The 17,953-nt window shown below is 26.4% G+C and overlaps 1 protein-coding gene across 2 annotated transcripts; it reads right to left on the reverse strand.

Moving 5' to 3' along the window:
- Positions 1-6,585: 6,585 nt before the first annotated feature.
- LOC114130741 (molybdate-anion transporter-like) lies at positions 6,586-17,864 on the reverse strand. Of its 2 annotated transcripts, none has more exons than XM_027995785.2 (2): positions 17,725-17,864; positions 6,586-8,029 (listed from the first exon to the last, which is right to left on the reverse strand). In XM_027995785.2, exon 2 carries the CDS (start codon positions 8,003-8,005, stop codon positions 6,587-6,589), a length of 1,419 nt encoding a protein of 472 aa, XP_027851586.2. In that variant the 5' UTR covers positions 8,006-8,029; positions 17,725-17,864; the 3' UTR covers position 6,586. The 2 variants fall into 2 exon arrangements, with proteins under 2 accessions (XP_027851586.2, XP_050062559.1); XM_050206602.1 differs by lacking the exon at positions 17,725-17,864 and adding an exon at positions 8,845-9,386.
- Between the last annotated feature and the right edge of the window lie 89 nt (positions 17,865-17,953).

The following is a 17,953-nucleotide window of genomic DNA, read 5'->3' on the forward strand; positions in this document are numbered from 1 at the left end:
TTTGATGATGTTTTCGCAAAAATAATAACAAGACGAATTATTTATGTATTGTTATTTTTTTTTTTATATAAAAATACATGTACTTGTATTCGATAATTTATATTACTAGATAATACCGTAATTTACTATTTTACAACATTACTCTCTATAGTCGAATCAACGTAAATGAAATTATCTACAATACAAGATATCTCACAATAATTGGTAATTTTGTTTATTTTATTTTACTGCTCAAGCGTAATAGTCTAATATTATTAACATAATATTACATAGAAACGTTTGATATTGTGTTTTCAATAAATGTATATATTCATCGCTATTCGCTATACATGTGCAATGTGCCTATAATCTATATATATATATACGACACAAATAATGTTCTCATCTTATAGCTTGTATTATAATATATCAAATAACTCTAATATTGACTAAATGAGGTAGTGCTTGTATCACTGTTTAACGTACAGAAAGTGCATTGACCACGAATTTACATTTATTTGCAAGGTAAAAATGGAAAACTTCACTACATCATAGGTAGACATTATAAAGGTAAGGTAATAGTGTGCGGGTGAACAAAAACTTCAAATGTTTCTAGTTTAAAATTGTACGTTATAAGTTTGAAATTATATAAATTATAAAATATTTTTTTCATTTAAATATGTGTACTGTTGTATTATAGGCTTTAATGAATTTTCATAAAATAAGAGATTTTAGTACGTAAGAATTAAGTTAAGAAAAGAGCCATAGATAAAACAGAAAAATTCAATACATAAATTAAATTAAGCAATAATTAAAAAAGCATTTAAATAGGTTAAGATAACAATTATGAAATACAGTGTTGATAAACCTGCTAGTAAGCAAAACATAGTAATAACTAATAAGAAATGTAAATAAAATTTTCTTAATAATTAATCGGGTGTATGAACTGTAAATTAGTATAATAAGAGAAAGATGTAATAATCGATAGTAACTCGATTGTAAATTTATTATACAAGAGATATGGCTAAGGCAGCAAAAGGGTCAATGGTGGTGATCGTGTGACTCGATCACCACTGGACGTCGCGTTCAAATAAAGTATTTCACATCATTTTTGGTTTTACTTTATTTTGGTATACGTCCGAGTAATCGGAGTATACGACAAAGTGGCGCCCAACTCGTGGCTGGTTACTCTACGACTTTTATTTTGTGTGTGTGTGTGTGTTACACACGATTTTTCGAGAGAAGAGAGAATGCGTATGTGTGTGTGAATTTTATTTTTGGATTTCTCCAGTTATTTGTGTGTGTGCAGATTACACGCAAATTATTGCTGGATTTCTCCAGTTGTGTGTATGCGATATGCACAAAGCGGATTTTTCAACTCAGCATTTGTGTGTGTGTTGATCGTACGCGATTTCGTCTAGATTCTACAATGTGTGTTTTCAGACAGCGCAGCAAGGTTAGTATTTATATACGTCATATATAAATATATACATTTTTTTTATTATGTTTACTATTATTATTATTTTATTATTAGTATAATAGTTATTTATCTATTTATTTTTTTTTTAATTATTACTACTATTTAAAAAAAATTTTGGGATATGAACACAAATTAAATTTAAATTAAATTTTATCGAGATAAACAGATATTAACCTAAAGAAAAACAAAACTTATAGAAATTTGCATATTAAATAAATTAAAATCAATAGGTTAAAGCTAGTATAACGGATAAAAGTTTAAATGTTGATTTGAGAAATAAAAATTGATTTAGGGAGTGAGAACATGTATTGTTATCATACATTTAATTATCGAAATTAATAAGGAACAATTAATAAATAATATTGCGGAAAGAAAACAAGAGAAAAATATCATGAGTGAACGGCCGAGAACCCTACACGTAACTCCTGAGCATTTCACGGGAACACGTAAAAACATTTTTGAGACAATATTTAATGATTACAGAGTTTAATAACTGGTTGGAAAAAGACAAAATAAAATTTCTACCGATGTTTGTGAGAGGTACAGCTAGAAATTTTTTTGAAAATTTATGACTAAGTGACAATAGTGACCAACGCCTGATAGAATAGATATGGTACCAAGCTTACAAGTTTTATTACAGCTACACGCCTACTGTACAGTTTAATCATTCCATTCAATTATATTTCCTACTAATGTTTATACTTCTTTATCAATATTATAAAAATATAAAATTATGGCTAAATAACACTCATAATCGAGTCATATTTTGATCGGCCAATCGAGATTTTTTCGGTAGCTCGGCGGCTCAATTTGGATCTGCAAATGACAGTTGTATAATATATTGTATTATATTGTATTGTATTTGACATAAAAATATTACTTACAATATTTTATAATATATTCTCAAAAATATAATTATATCTAGATATTTGCGGTACCATGATTTGCATTAAATGCTAGTTTAATAAAGATGAGATTAAGGAAAATTAGACATATAGGTTCATGCCTATAGTTTACTAACCTAACCGGTATTCAATTTTTTGACAAAAAACTGTTTTTAATGATTTTTAAAAAATTTCCATTTTTCTTACAACTTTGTGACATAGCAATAATAATAGTACATAATAGATATAACACAATTACCACTTACTTGATAAAAAGCTTGATAATTTGATATAATATGATTCCTTATGGTTGTCCATTTATCGATTAAAAAATATCTAACATTTGTAGTAATCTCCATTTAAAAATCAACAAAATTTATAAAAGTTTGAAAGTTTCCAAATTATTTTGTAATTAGAAATTTATTACAATTTTTATGTCTAAGATTAAAAAATATAATACAGAGTTTTCTACAAGTTTTTAACCCAATACATAAAAAATTTCTTTTAGTTAAATTTAATTTTTTTTAAGCGTATTCAAAGTACAATGTTTGATATTTTGTTGTAATAATTTATGATACAAAAACAGTAGATACTTGAAATGTTCACCAAATGTTTATAATATTATGATTATTTTCTATACACAATAATACAACTTTAAAAATATTTTAACTCTTGAGTTATTTATAGATATTTGAAATTTTATTTTTTTATTTTTATTTCTACGAATGTCTCAATGAATGTTGATAAAAATTTTATCGATGTATAAAAATGCTTGAACATTTAATACAAGATTTTTTATAAGTAATTCATATCGAAACCAAAAATCTAAAAGATATAAAAGCGTAATTTTTCTTTATAAATATTTTAAGTTTGTATTTGGTCGAAATTACATATTTAAACTATGTAAATAACGATAGGTACCTATTTTATTATTCTGTTATACTTAGTTCAAAAACGATTTTCGTGAAAACATACAACTTTTACATACCTACCTATATTATTATATTTTATACGAATGTATGAAATCATTGTGTAGTGATATTTTCAAATACAATATTTTTGGCCAAAATAAATTCAACCTGTACAATATTGTAAATAGTAAAATAAATTATTTTACTTTACTTTATAGTTTATACTCAATAGAAATTTAAAAAAAAAACACAACATTAAGTTATAAAATATACTTGGTGATATATTGGTTGATAATTTGATTATCTGTCTGTCTCCGTCCAAAATTGTTTTTCACGTATAACGATATAACGATATAATAATATAATAATAAAATATTGAATTTAAATTTAACAAACACTTAACACATCAAATTTGCTAGTCTTCTGTTTTAATTACATAAAGATTGTTCATCTATTTTTGCAGATTTTTTTTTCTTTTAAGTTATACTACTAATACATAACAATAAAAAAATAAAATATAATTTTAATTTATTTTTGGTTTTTATATTGTAAAAATCTGTTAAGAAATTTCAGTTTTCACTCTGTGTGTTTAGTACCAATATTTAGACAGATAGGTATAGCTACCATCAAAATTAAATGTGTTAGCCCAATGGCTGACAAAATATATATTTAAGTACTGATGGAAAACATATCTTTACAAACCAAACAAACAATTGCATTAGTAAATGTTTAAGTTATAATTATTAACTTATAAGTAACTTAATATAAAATCCAAAAGGGGTTGTAACCCGATTTCAAAGTTATTTCTGTTTGTTTAAGTTCGAAAGTTCATGTTAAAAGACATCACACCCACATGTGATGTCTCCGTCTTACATAATGTATGGGATACCTATAATGCAACATAACAAATTTGATTTGAGCAGAACTCATTTTATGTTTTTAGTTTTAATATTAGAGTTAATTTAACTATCATCAAAACTTAAAAGTAAGTATATTATTTTAAAATGCGTATAACTCACAATATAAAATAGATTCTGCTGGACGCAAATTTGTGCTATGTGTAAGACGGTAACAACAAAATATGCGGGTGTGGCATTTTTTTAACATTGTATAGTATAGGTCATCTATTATAGTCGTATATTTATAGAATATTTTTTCGGAGGATGTGGCACTGTGAACGCGTTTAATTATAATATATTTCTATAGTATAACCTAAGGAAAAAGTATAGCTGTGTATGCCTACTATATATAATATTATATAATATATATATTATATATATATATATATTTATTATTATTCAGCTTTTAGATCAAAAATTTCCCTTAGTGACTCGCTTTGGAAAATGTGTGTTGTATTTGATATGAATTAACTATTTAATTATAATAATTAATAATATTCAATAGGTAACACTGGTAAGAAGTATTTAAATAAGTACGGCTAAACAAAGTAGATTCAAAGATTGATATCAAAAATTTAAATACCTACTCATAATAAACCATCCACAGCTGCTATAGTCATTATAATATTAAAAAAAAATGTATCACTTAACTATAACCATTTTCAAAAATCAAATCCAAAGATCACCCATGCCATCCATTCAATAATATATAGGAACCGATAATGTATAGTATATAATGTATAAGAACCGAAAACTAAGTGATAGTTTTAGTCCATATATTAGGCGAAAGCCATACAATTTAACAATTGTAACGCAAATATTGTTTTTTTATACTTAAAAAATCTAGAAAATAAAAATAAATTTAACATTAATTTTTGAGTATTTACCTATTGACTTTGTCTTTATGCAATAGGAAAAAAAAAATTAAATAATCATACAAAAATGTTTCAATGTTATTACTTAAAAAATGTATGGCAAATAAGTTTAGGTTAGTTTATAGTTACTATATATGTAAAAGACCTGCAGGACCTCGTACTGTAAGGTCTTGAATATTCTATCAAAATTAGATTTTAATTTAAGCAAAACAACATAAAAGTATTTAATTTAGATTATTAAATATTATGTTTTATAACTCTATGCGACATTTATTACACATTAAATTAATTAAATTATTATTTTTTATAATCTGAAAATGATCACCAACAAATTTATATTTTGTTTGAATATTGCATAATATAGAAATAAATAAAATTTAACAACTTATAGGGAAAATATTTTATTTCTCTTTATCACCATAAAATATCCAAGTCCATGAAGCATGGATTATAGACAAATTTACTATAAAAATTAAAAAGTATAGATTGTAGTATGTTATAACCTTATCATATTATTAGGATTTTGTATATTTTAAACTTAAGTATCTAGAGAAACTATTTTTCGATCAAATATATTAATTTTAAAACTAATAAATAAAATGCAAAAACAATTTTGGAAAATATTTTTTTAAATATTTATTTCGTATAAATTTGTATCAATATATGTTGTAGTATTATGTATAATAATAATAAAAAAAAAAAATACAATTAAATTGTTTCAATAATTTTAAGTCAGAGACAAAGCGTAGAATTAAATTAATAAATAACAATAAAACCAGGTAGTCATAATAACAGTGACTATTAAATTATTTTAAAAGCAACTGTCAAACATGATAATGCAGAGATGCTATCATAAGAAACAGTATGTATCTTGCTTAAAAAAAAATGTAAATTTATTGGAACAAAAAATTAAATATTTTAACGTTTTATAAGTTGTAACAAGATTTATAATAGTTACACAATAATTATAATTTATAACACACACACATAAAAACATTTAAAACTACATTAAAGCTTTAATGAGAATAGTATACAAAATATCAACGTTGAGAAAATAGTATTCAATTAAAAATAAAACATCATTAAAATTAAATAATATTTTTAAATATTTAAATAATAATATGTTTTATGACAAATTAGTTGAGCTGAAAAATTGACAAACATAAATTTACAGAGAATTGATTTTTCCACTTTAGATGATTAAGTTAAATTTTCTAATTAGTCAATGATTATAATTTATAATTGGTAATCAATTTTAAATTTACTATCAACAGATACTAATACATAAATTATGCTTTTTATTATTATTATTTGCTATTCAAACTTAAAATTATAAATATTTAGATTATGTATATTTAAAAATCAGATATGAATCAAAATATGATATGTACTTTAATTTAGTGTCAACATAAAAGAAAAAAAAAATCTAGAATATTAAATAATTTATAAAAATTAAGTAACTTAAATTAAAGTTATTCACTGTAAAATTAATAATCAGTACCTACCTAATTAGGTATACATGGCATATATTATATGAATAATTTTATCAAGAACATATTTATACTTCAATTTCATGACGTTTAATAATGTCTTTAAAACTTTCACTGTGGAACTTGGAAAATATTTTAGAAAATATGAACGTAATGAGTGTAGCGATAAAACATACTACAAAAATTGTAAAAATAAAATCAACATTAGGTTCTTGATCCTCTTGGATTTTTATTACATTTTCATTTGGTTCTTTAAAATATATCCATAAAAGTGCCAAGCAGATGAAAACATTACTGGGTATTTTAATTACATTTGATATGGTAACTCTTATCTTTTCTGGTATTACTTGACTCTTTAAATATGTCATGGATGGAAAGTAAATACCAATAGAAATTTCAAACAATAAGAAAAAGAAATAACAAATCATTACTTTATAATATTTTTGTTGGCCATTGTAATCAATAAATATATTTGATATTGCCAAGGAACACATTAAAAATGAAAAGCTGGCTACAAATGTAGCCAATTGCAATTGTTTTTTTGAATCTAAAAAGCTATTTCCTAATAGTATTGAATATATTTTTGAACCAATCATCAAAGCTAACATAAAACTTGAAAATACTAGTCCTAGCGGGGGTTTTGAGTCTTTTAACACATCAAATGTAGGGGTCCAAATATATATGAATAAGTACATGACACCTTCGTATAAGGACTGTACCACACTGAGGGTAAAGATATTTTTATTTGTCATCCATAGAATAATAGCTTTCTTTACTGATGCTGAAGCCGATTTTGTGTTGCGAACATAGTGTTCATTTATCACAGATACAACATATATGCTAGAAGTTATGAGAAATGGAATAGCCGTTACAAAAGGCGCAACAGGTCCAAATTCTAACACGCTCACCAAGAAGTATGACAATAATCCAGCTAGTATTGCAAGTGTAGCATTAAAAAAAGTTGCTTTGGCAAACGTATTATTCAACCACTCTTCTGGCAACTTGTAATAATTGACATGCTCGTTGATGTACCATGAATCAAACGCCGAGTATAGAATAGAAGTGCTTATACCTCCCAACATGCGTCCAACCAACAATAATTGAAAGTTACCAAACATTTTCGTCACACAACACCCTGAATATAATATACCGTAAGAAATGCAAAGTATTTTACGGCCATAAATATCAGCCAATGCTCCTGTAATTGTACCAAATAAACTGTTGGATATTGTGCCGGTAATGAAAAGGACAGCTATTTCTCCTTCATTATAACCATACTGTTTGTACAATTTATAGACGTACGGACCTTGGAGCCAATCAGCAAAACACGCCAAACAGTATACAATCAAGTAACGCCTCTGAAGTTTCTGGAAGTCGATGTTTGTTTCTTGTTTCAGTTTCTCCACCACGTATTTTCTGGAAACAGCAAACAGTATCACTGCGATCGTCAGCAATACGATTATAACGATGAGGAACATGATGTCCATTTGTCATTACAGGAAATGGCAAATCTGAAATAGAAAAACAAAAATCAATAATGGCATCACTTTCTCACAGACAGAACATGCACAATTTAAAATAAGTAGCAATTATTATAATTATTATTGTTATGATCAGTGGCATAAATTGGGTGGTGCAAATGTAGCAATTGCACCACCAGAAAATCATAAAAATTTGTATATCTACCTATAATTTCTAATTTAAAAGTATAAATTTGTTTTACAAATTACAAGTATGTAATAAAATTTAATTTATGTGCAAGTATCGTTTTGTATCTATATCTTAAATCCTATTTCAAATAGGTTTACAATTTGGTAAACATTTTTTCGACGATAATATAAATTATATATCATATTAGTAATAATTGATGAATTTGAATATTTTGGTGCATTATGTTTTAAAAGAACCCGTCGACTCGGTTTAAAATAAAAAATTATTTGTAATTTTTTTTTTTTTAATATTATATTATATTATAATTAAGTTGTTAGGTACTACTAAAATAATTCAATACTTATTTATTTATCATAAAAAAAAAAAAAAAATGAAATAAAAATATAAAGACTATTGAGTGGTGGAGATTTTCAAATCAAAGTTAGTAGGTTAGAAATCAAAATATTTCTCTGCACACCACCAGAAATCGAGGCCAATAATTTACGCCACTCGTTATGATATTTTAACTCGCCGACGTCGTTCGGTACGGTTTTTTTTTTTTTTGTTTTTGTTTTTTTTTTTTTTGCTACACGGCAAGTGACCATACTATATAACAATAATAATTATAATAATATTTTAAACAAATAATATTATACTACGCGGGTTTGAAACGTACGGATGTCACATGACGGACAATAAAACAATAAACCATTGCATTACGCGTACGACTGAACGTTAGTGCGACGTTCATGGTGAAAAAATTATTATTCAGCGCGCCCGACCGACCGTCGCCCGTCGAATTTTCTAGGAACACTTGAGCACACACGCCACAATCGTCGTCGTCGTCGTCGTCGTCGCCGTATCGGTTTTCGGTTCGGGCCGGACGACGGTGCCGCCGGGCCGTATCGCGGGACTAAAATATGTGCCTAATCGATTTTCACATGATCGTTCCCGAGAAGAAGAAATTACAATAAAAATAAACGGTGTGCACGCCGCGTACAATATTGTTATGCGTGCGTACGACTCTGCCGTGCACACAGCAAACGGGGCGACGATGACGACGACGACGACCGTCGATGTTTATAGGAAGTTACGACGATAAAATTTCACAGAACGCATAATCATTATTATACGGTCGTCGTACGTTTGAGCAACGTCTAAACTCTAAAATAAATGATTCCGTACTCGGTATCAGTGTTTTCGTGAAGTTTTTATTATTCGTTATCAACTATACTACACTATCGGCGGTCGGTTATCAGACCGCTAGTTGAACTCTGCTCTTTCGTTTCGGCGGCGGCGGCGGCGTATACGACTCCTACAACGCGTGGCTCGCTGCTATATATTATAATACGAATTACGAATATATGTATATGATCAGTGCATTACACAACCCGCGGACCGTTCCGGCCTTCGGTTAATTTTTTATTTAACGTTATATATTTTATATAACTACACCTAATAACCGCAGTAGTAGACGTCATAATAATATGTGTACCTACGACTTATCGTGTACGGCTATCGTAGTTATTAACTGGCTTCGATTTACCTACCTCCGATCTCACAACGACCAAATAATAATAATAATCTAGGCCCGCCTAATTGCCATCCAACGATCGACGGTAATAAAAAAAATAATAAAAATAATAGTTGAGATGCACATAAAATACGTACCAAAAAATGTTCTGAAAATCGTATGTTATGTAACATGATAATATATATTATAATATTATTATACATTATAATAGGCACCTTTGACGTATTTTTATTTTGAAATTGTTTTTGAATAAAATATTTAACTAGTTGTACTACTGTTTTACATATTATATTATATTAGATAACAACAAAAATAATAATAACTAATTGTATTAGTAATTTATAGAAATCATTAGGTATATTGAATAGGAGGTAGATAAGTAAAAAATATATAGATATATCGTCGTCTCTTCGCCATCATATTATATAACATAATTTTCCAGTGAAAAGAAATATTTTAAGTAAGAATAAGCTACAATAATTTTAATCGTGGAAATATATAAATTTCAAAAGTATTTTAATATTTTTTCTCCTGAAAATGTAATTGATTGCACGAGTTAATATTCAGAAAATAGTATACCTACCTAATATACATAAAAGGTTATAGTTACTAAAAATGGTTAAACAAATGTATATTTTTATTTTATAAATAATTTTAAATTCCTACTGAAACTTAAATGATAATGTTAATTATTTTAACGATTTATCAGTATTAATGATTATTTAATTTATTGACGTTTAAGCGGAAACACCTATACTCTATAGACGCCATATTATGTTCTTATATAAATAATAAATATATACCTAATGTAAAATATGTAAATAATTCTAATAGTTATTTTAGATTTTGAACGGAGTAATGAATTTGTTGATTGTACAATGATGTGTTTTTTATTTTTTGTGTCTATTCAATATAACTAGTCGAAATAATGCTTCAATTTCAAACTTTTTTGAAGTGTCGACTGTCGAAAAAAATTCGGCCGAGTCAAAATACTTGAAAATTGAATACCTACTAAGTTTCTAATAAGTTAGTCTTATAGTGATTCAAAAATTAGAAGAGTACAAAGGCACAATTTTTTATTAACATTTGAAGTTCAAATATTGACAAAAATTCGTCAAAACCATGAATATTTGCAAATTATTCTATAGGTATAATTCATAAAAATGTTTCTATTAGTAGCTAAAAGTTGAAACTTTAATACAAGATTTTCCATAAGTTTTGCTTACAATAATTATAAAATAAGATAAATTTTGGTGTATTAAGGCCATTAAAACATAAACCACCTTTTTAACAACCACTGGAAATTATATTTTAGGCTGACAAATCATTCCCGTTTAGAATCGTTTTTCGTATACAATGATAGGTACCTATCATTGGATTTAAATTTAACACTCCTATAATAATATAATAGTGATCCACATGACACCTAATGTACAGCGAGCGGTACCCACTTGATCTCGCTTTTTTAATTTTGGTTAACATTTTATTAGTATTTTGCTTTTAATCAACGGCATTATGAATGTAATAATTTGTTTGTATATTTAGTATAAAGGTAATAATTATAAAGTCACGTATATGGCAGTATTAATTATTATAATGTTCAAATCTTTGGTAGAATATAATATTTATTCTAATCCTGTAGCACTACCTATATTTATTGTTGCAGTATAGAAATAAGCTCGCGACTTATAAATATTGGCCCTGGACCTCTAGAGTAACTTAAGCTTAAATGAAAAATAATTAGGTATGTTAAAATCATTATAATTTATAAACAGCTATAAATTCAACTGCAGTGTATAGGTACTGTATACTGTACTATGGTAAAAAATGACTATACTTAAATTATGTGACATATTTTGTTTTTAAATTGTTTTGATACAAATTCTATGATTAATTTGATCTATGTTTTATTCAATTTAATAGTAAATCTTTATAGGTACATATACATATATACATATATATATATATATACATCATACATAGTAAGTAATATCTCTATTTTAATTAAGTTACGCAGCCGTGTTGGAAAGTAAATTATCAGATTTCTGATACGTCAATCAAATTATTAATAGATTAAAATAAAATATTAATCGTGTCAATATTTACAGATTGCAGAAATGATGAATGAAAAGAAAAAAATCGGTTGTTTCATTCCTATATTAACTTACTAATATTTAAAACAATCAAATTATTTCAAGACATGTGTGTAGCATGTTTTAAATTTAAATATACCAACTATTATCAAAATCTACAATGATTTATTAATATTATTTTCATGAAATTTTAGTACTTGAGTTAATAGACTATATTACAGACAATAAAATATTTATTATGCAATACTTGGGTTACAAATAACACGATGAAGAATGAAGATAAATTTAAATGACGCTACAATAAGTGTTATTTTTCAACGAAAGAAAGAGAGAGAAACAAATATACAAAATACGATTTGCAAATTTGTATTTTCCAAAGTATACATTAAATTTGATACCAGATTTTACTCTCCAATATCTCAAATGTCACAAATAGTTCTAAAAGAATTAACATATTTTGTAAATGTTACGTATAAAAAATGTAAAGACTATCATTTATCAAGTTATTTATTTTTGGTTAAACCAAATAAACAAAATTGATTAATAAAATACACACTATGCTCTTGATATATTTAATAATGTAAATATTTTAATAAATTCGAGAACATCAAATTTGTATAATTGTATTAAAAATCTTCGTTTGAATAAAAAAAACACTAAAAAAATCCCATTAAATTCTATAATAATTTCAAATAATATATTATAGTTTTGTATAGCGTTGTAGGTATAAAGATTTGTAAAAAATGTTAAAGCTAGTATTTTCCAAGATAAATTGGAAATTTAAGTTGATTGTTGGTAAAAACTTACTAAAAAGTGATTTTTAGAAAAATTATCTATGTTTATTTAAAAAATATTAAATACAAATTTGAAAATTAAATTTTTTTTAACACATATTCTGAATAATCATATCATCGACATTATGATATTGTCAATTCTATTTAAAATGACATATTACTGAGAACAACAGCACATTTATTTATATAATTTAACATCATAACATTATTATTATTATTATTATTATTATATATTAATTATTTTCAATTTTCTACTTAACTAGATATTCATTTTAGATTTTTTTTAACTTGAGTATTTTTACGTCGATGTGTGATAAGGTTGGTGCAACTATATTATAATTCTACGTTTTTTGATTTTAGTTTTAAAGCTATTTCAAAACTAAACGCTGTTTGAAGACATTTTAAGTTAGTATTTGTGGGTCATGTTATATAGCTTGATTTATAAGTATAAAATTGTTTTAATTTAAACGCAGATATTGTTTTCATTTATTTTTTCTTTTTTTTTAATTTAAATTTTTTATTATTAAATTATTTTAAGCGTTAAAGATAATTTTTAGAAAACTAAATTTTAAAAAATCGCTAGAAAAAATCTTATAATTAATTAATTTAGTAAATTGTAATATTGATATGCAAATAAAAAATTCCTTATATTTTAATGTAAACAGGTCAAAATATAAGAAAGATATCTATTTAAATTAGCCCATTATCTTATTAATTAGATATAAATTATTATGTATTATGTTTACGTCTACGAATTGGTAATATAATATTTTTTTTTAGGTCTTCATACAACAATATACAACATTAATAAATTATCAATAATTAATATTTTATTGTTATAATCATAACATTTAATGATAATTAATTTGGTGTGTATTTGTAATACTCACACGCTGAAAATTATTATAATTACAATTATTTTTATCGGATTTTTTAGCGCATGAATACTACATCATATACTAAATTAAATTATTTATTAATAATATTTTTAAGTGTCTTTTTTACAAAGTCTTTTTAATCCTTACTTTTTTTGTCGGCATTCCATAGTAATATGTTTGTCATATTGGGATTTTTGCCTTTAGAGGTTGTTAACTATGATGAGCGTTTATAATACGGAGACATGAGGACATCGTGACCTTTTAAGTATGTTGTAAAATATCATAATATAAACATTATAGTATTATACAATATACCTATATACGTACCTATATATAATATAGTCTTTAGATAAAGGTATAGTCACCTGTTATGCAGCTATACATGTTAGTAACAGTCATTTCAGGTTTTAATCCCGACACGGACATATATTTTTGAAATTATCTGAACAAAACATGTTATATTTTACATTTTTTTTTAAGACGTTCCCGATATGAGCAAGCATTCAATTAGGTGAGTGTGTATTGTTTAACGATTTCTCGACAATATAAGCCACACAAGAATATTTTTACCCTGTGAACATATATTTTACTACCCATGTGGCCACGTGTCATACACTCATACCCGGCACATGTATATATATAATATATTATATATATGTTCACGTCGACTATAATCGTATACCTACTCACGTCTACTCTTCCGTGTATACAGGGTGTGTAATATTAATTTAGTGTAATATTTTAATTTTAAGTGTACTCTAGAATAATATGTAATTTTAAATAGACTTCTAGCTATCACAGCTGCTCCAAGCAGGTAACTTCGGCTGTTGAAGTTATTAATATCTTATTAGTTACTGACTTACTGTAATAAATAATAATATTATATAAGACTAACGTTCGTAATATCCTCCAAACTTAACAAGTTTACGACGAAAATTCAAGTAAAAAATGTAAATAAGTTGGGAATGTCTGACCGTTGACAATTTTACATAATTAGAAAAAAACATATTACCTAACAATATGAATTGTATTTTATAAGTGGTAAAATTCCTAGTACTCTTAGATATAATATTATGGTCGTTCGTTATAAAATATCTACCATCAATCGATATTTATGTTTTTTCTAAAATTATTAGGCTACGAAACCCGAAACCTATTCTGTACTGTTTTTACCTAAGGCGGAAAAAGAGTCGCGGAGTAGTCATAGCGATACCGTATATAGTTCGGTCTAAATTACTTAGCCAATATCGGAGGTACGGAATTGGATTACTACCGATTACTTAGTCAAGTGTAACTTAAAATTCTGGACATGATACACACTTTACATGCTATGTATAATTACCTACTAAAATTATGATTGATCTTACTCTTTAAGTGCTATTTAATGTAGGAATTTGTAAGCTGTATATGTTTAACCTCCATTGTAACCTGATTATTAAACATAATTTATTTAATCATCAATATTGTATCACCTCAATCTACCCATTATCAAGACTACTATTCAGAATTGACAGAGTTCATATCAAAAACAATCTAAAATGAATATTTTCTTTATATAATTATCATAATGACGATTTTATATGATACGATTTTTTGGAATTAAAAAAAAAGAATAATATGTACCTACAATTTCAAATTGTATAAATAATATAAAATATAATTTCTGTGATTATTGATTATCTTTGTTATTATTATTTGTCGTACTTAAAACAAAATTTAAAACACACATTATTGTGAAATCAATAATGACTCTTCATATAAAATTCAATGTAGAAGTATTTGGTATACAAAAGTTTACAAGTTACGAAAAACGTATATAAATAGGTATAACATGTTTAATTTTGAAATTTCGTTTTTAATCTTTCCACGAGTGAAAGGTTTTACTATGGTTTATTTTCTCGATACGAGTTTCGAAAGTGTTTGAAAAATGCTTTGTCACGATCAAATATAGTTCTTTAAAAATAATATAACACCCAAAAATTATATATTTTCTTACCCTACACAGCTGTATTTTTTCTGCATATTATAAGTAGGTACCTATGTACTATAAACATCTGGACAGAAAAAAACGTTTGCAGGGAGTAGGGACCAATTTATTTTAACGGGCAGGATAATGTTTATACATATAATATATTTCAGTAAATAATCGTGTAGATACATCGAGTTTCCGTTTTTGATTTAGGTATAGTATTGATACACAATAGAATATTGGTATTGAATAAGGCGTGACAGAAAAACGTATTTTATTGTACAATTTGTATCGTACCTGGCGTACCTATAGATTTTTGGAAAGAAATTTTTGTATGTATACATAAACTGCGCAGTAGAAAACTATACTTTTTTCACTTAGATCCGAAACGGCCATCTAATAAATGGCATTAAATTACTCTCTTATATCCAGCGCTGAAACTGCAAGGAATATAATGAAAGGGACTTTTATACTTGATCAAATTATTGGTTGAAGTAAACCTACCCAAGTCCTTCTTTATACTCGGCCAACAACTATCAAAATATTATAATACACGAGTATTTGGCATACTGAAGATTACTTAAAAGCAATTAAAACGCATGTATTTCGAAAAATATAGTCAATTATTTACATTAAAAATAATATTAATGATTATTAATTTTATTTGCATAAAATCTATATCATATTATATAGGTTAATTTGCTCGTAATTATAAAATATTATGAACTATATTATACCCATCTGTATACATCTATAGGCATATTCATTATTTATTTTATGCAGACGCTTGCATATATAATTATACGGTCCCCTACGTGTTGTTTATGTATATAATCATATATGTTGTATGAATATAAAATATCACAGCTCGCTAGCTACAGTTGTTATATAGTACCTATTATAAAAAAACGAGGTGTAAAATATATCAAATTTAATTTGAGTACCTACCTACAATTTGAGTTTCAGTATGAAACTTCAAAAATGATGCAGGTACTCATGTGTTGAAAAAATATATTCTTATGTGTTATTATTATAGTCGTTAGCTAATACCTATATGTTATAATATATGTATCTATATGTACATGGTTTTGTCTGTACACTAGTATTGTAAACTATTAAATATATAAGGTAAATGTCATCGTCTTTTCCTGTCTTATATCTATAATTTAACGATCATTACTCTAATAGTGGAATTATACGCACACGCACACGCACACACGCGCACACACACACACGCCCACACAGACACGCACAGACACACAGACACACACACAGACACAGACACACACACAGACACACACACAGACACACACACAGACACACAGACACACACACAGACACACACAGACACACAGACACACACACAGACACACACACAGACACACACAGACACACAGACACATACAGACGCACACAGACACACAGACACACACAGACACACACACATACACACACACTAATTTACCAATTGATAAATTAGTTAAGTACAATAATTATTGACAATGTTTATTTAAAAATTTTTAATTTTAAAAGCCGCGTACATTATATAAAATAAATTATAAAATACAAGGCACTATATACAATATAATATACATATATAGACATTAAATATATGGCATCGTCCTATGTTTAAAGATAACTTCGCCCAATTGTTTGTATAATTATTACACGTGTACACTAAAATCGTCTGATTTGAAAAAAAATAATTCGGTCGGTCCGAAACGTAATATTTTGGATATTGCAAGAATTTTACGTACAATCAGACAATCGGAAAATTAGTGATCTATTACCTAATTAAAATAAATAAAAATATATTATCGATTGTTGGACATTGGATGTACACAATAAAGTGATGATAATCCTATAGCGTATAGCCATTATGCGTTTGCAGTAGTATATATGATATTAAAAAAATGTTAAACTATTGACTAATATAATATTATACAAGGACTAAAGTATACACAGCACTTGGTCAATATTTGCGTATCGACATTAAAATAGGTACCATATAGTATCGTTTATCGATACGATATCGCATCGGTTTTAATTAATTATACTGATTACGTATTGAACCCGAAGCAATAATAAATACCTATTATTATTATATATTCTAAAAAATACGTGGCCATAAGACTACGGCATTACAATACAGTATAGGTACACTGCGTTATACGCACAGTTAAATAATTGATAACTGATAATGTGTGTAATAATTATGTAAATTAATGTTAAATAGGATTATATATATGTATTTGTTATGTATATAGAAGCTATATGTATGTACTCACTTATGGATGATAAATGATGGCTTGCGCACGTGTTTCTGGTGGGTAGACACTTTCTACCGCGTTTAAAATACAACTGACAGCGTCGTATAGCACTGTAGGGATAGCAGGTAGGTACAGTAATATTGTTGTATATAGCTACTGAAACGGAAAAAAAAATATATGTTATTCGATCATTAATAACTGGCCGATAGGTGGCGATGGGATCGTCGCTGTTTGGGAACGAAATATT

The sequence above is a fragment of the Aphis gossypii genome, chromosome X (assembly GCF_020184175.1).
Source record: "Aphis gossypii isolate Hap1 chromosome X, ASM2018417v2, whole genome shotgun sequence".
NCBI lineage: Eukaryota > Metazoa > Arthropoda > Insecta > Hemiptera > Aphididae > Aphis > Aphis gossypii.

Bases quoted from the DNA above. Each gene is read 5' to 3' on its own strand.
- LOC114130741 (XM_027995785.2), bottom strand. From the start codon at position 8,005: ATGGACATCATGTTCCTCATCGTTATAATCGTATTGCTGACGATCGCA.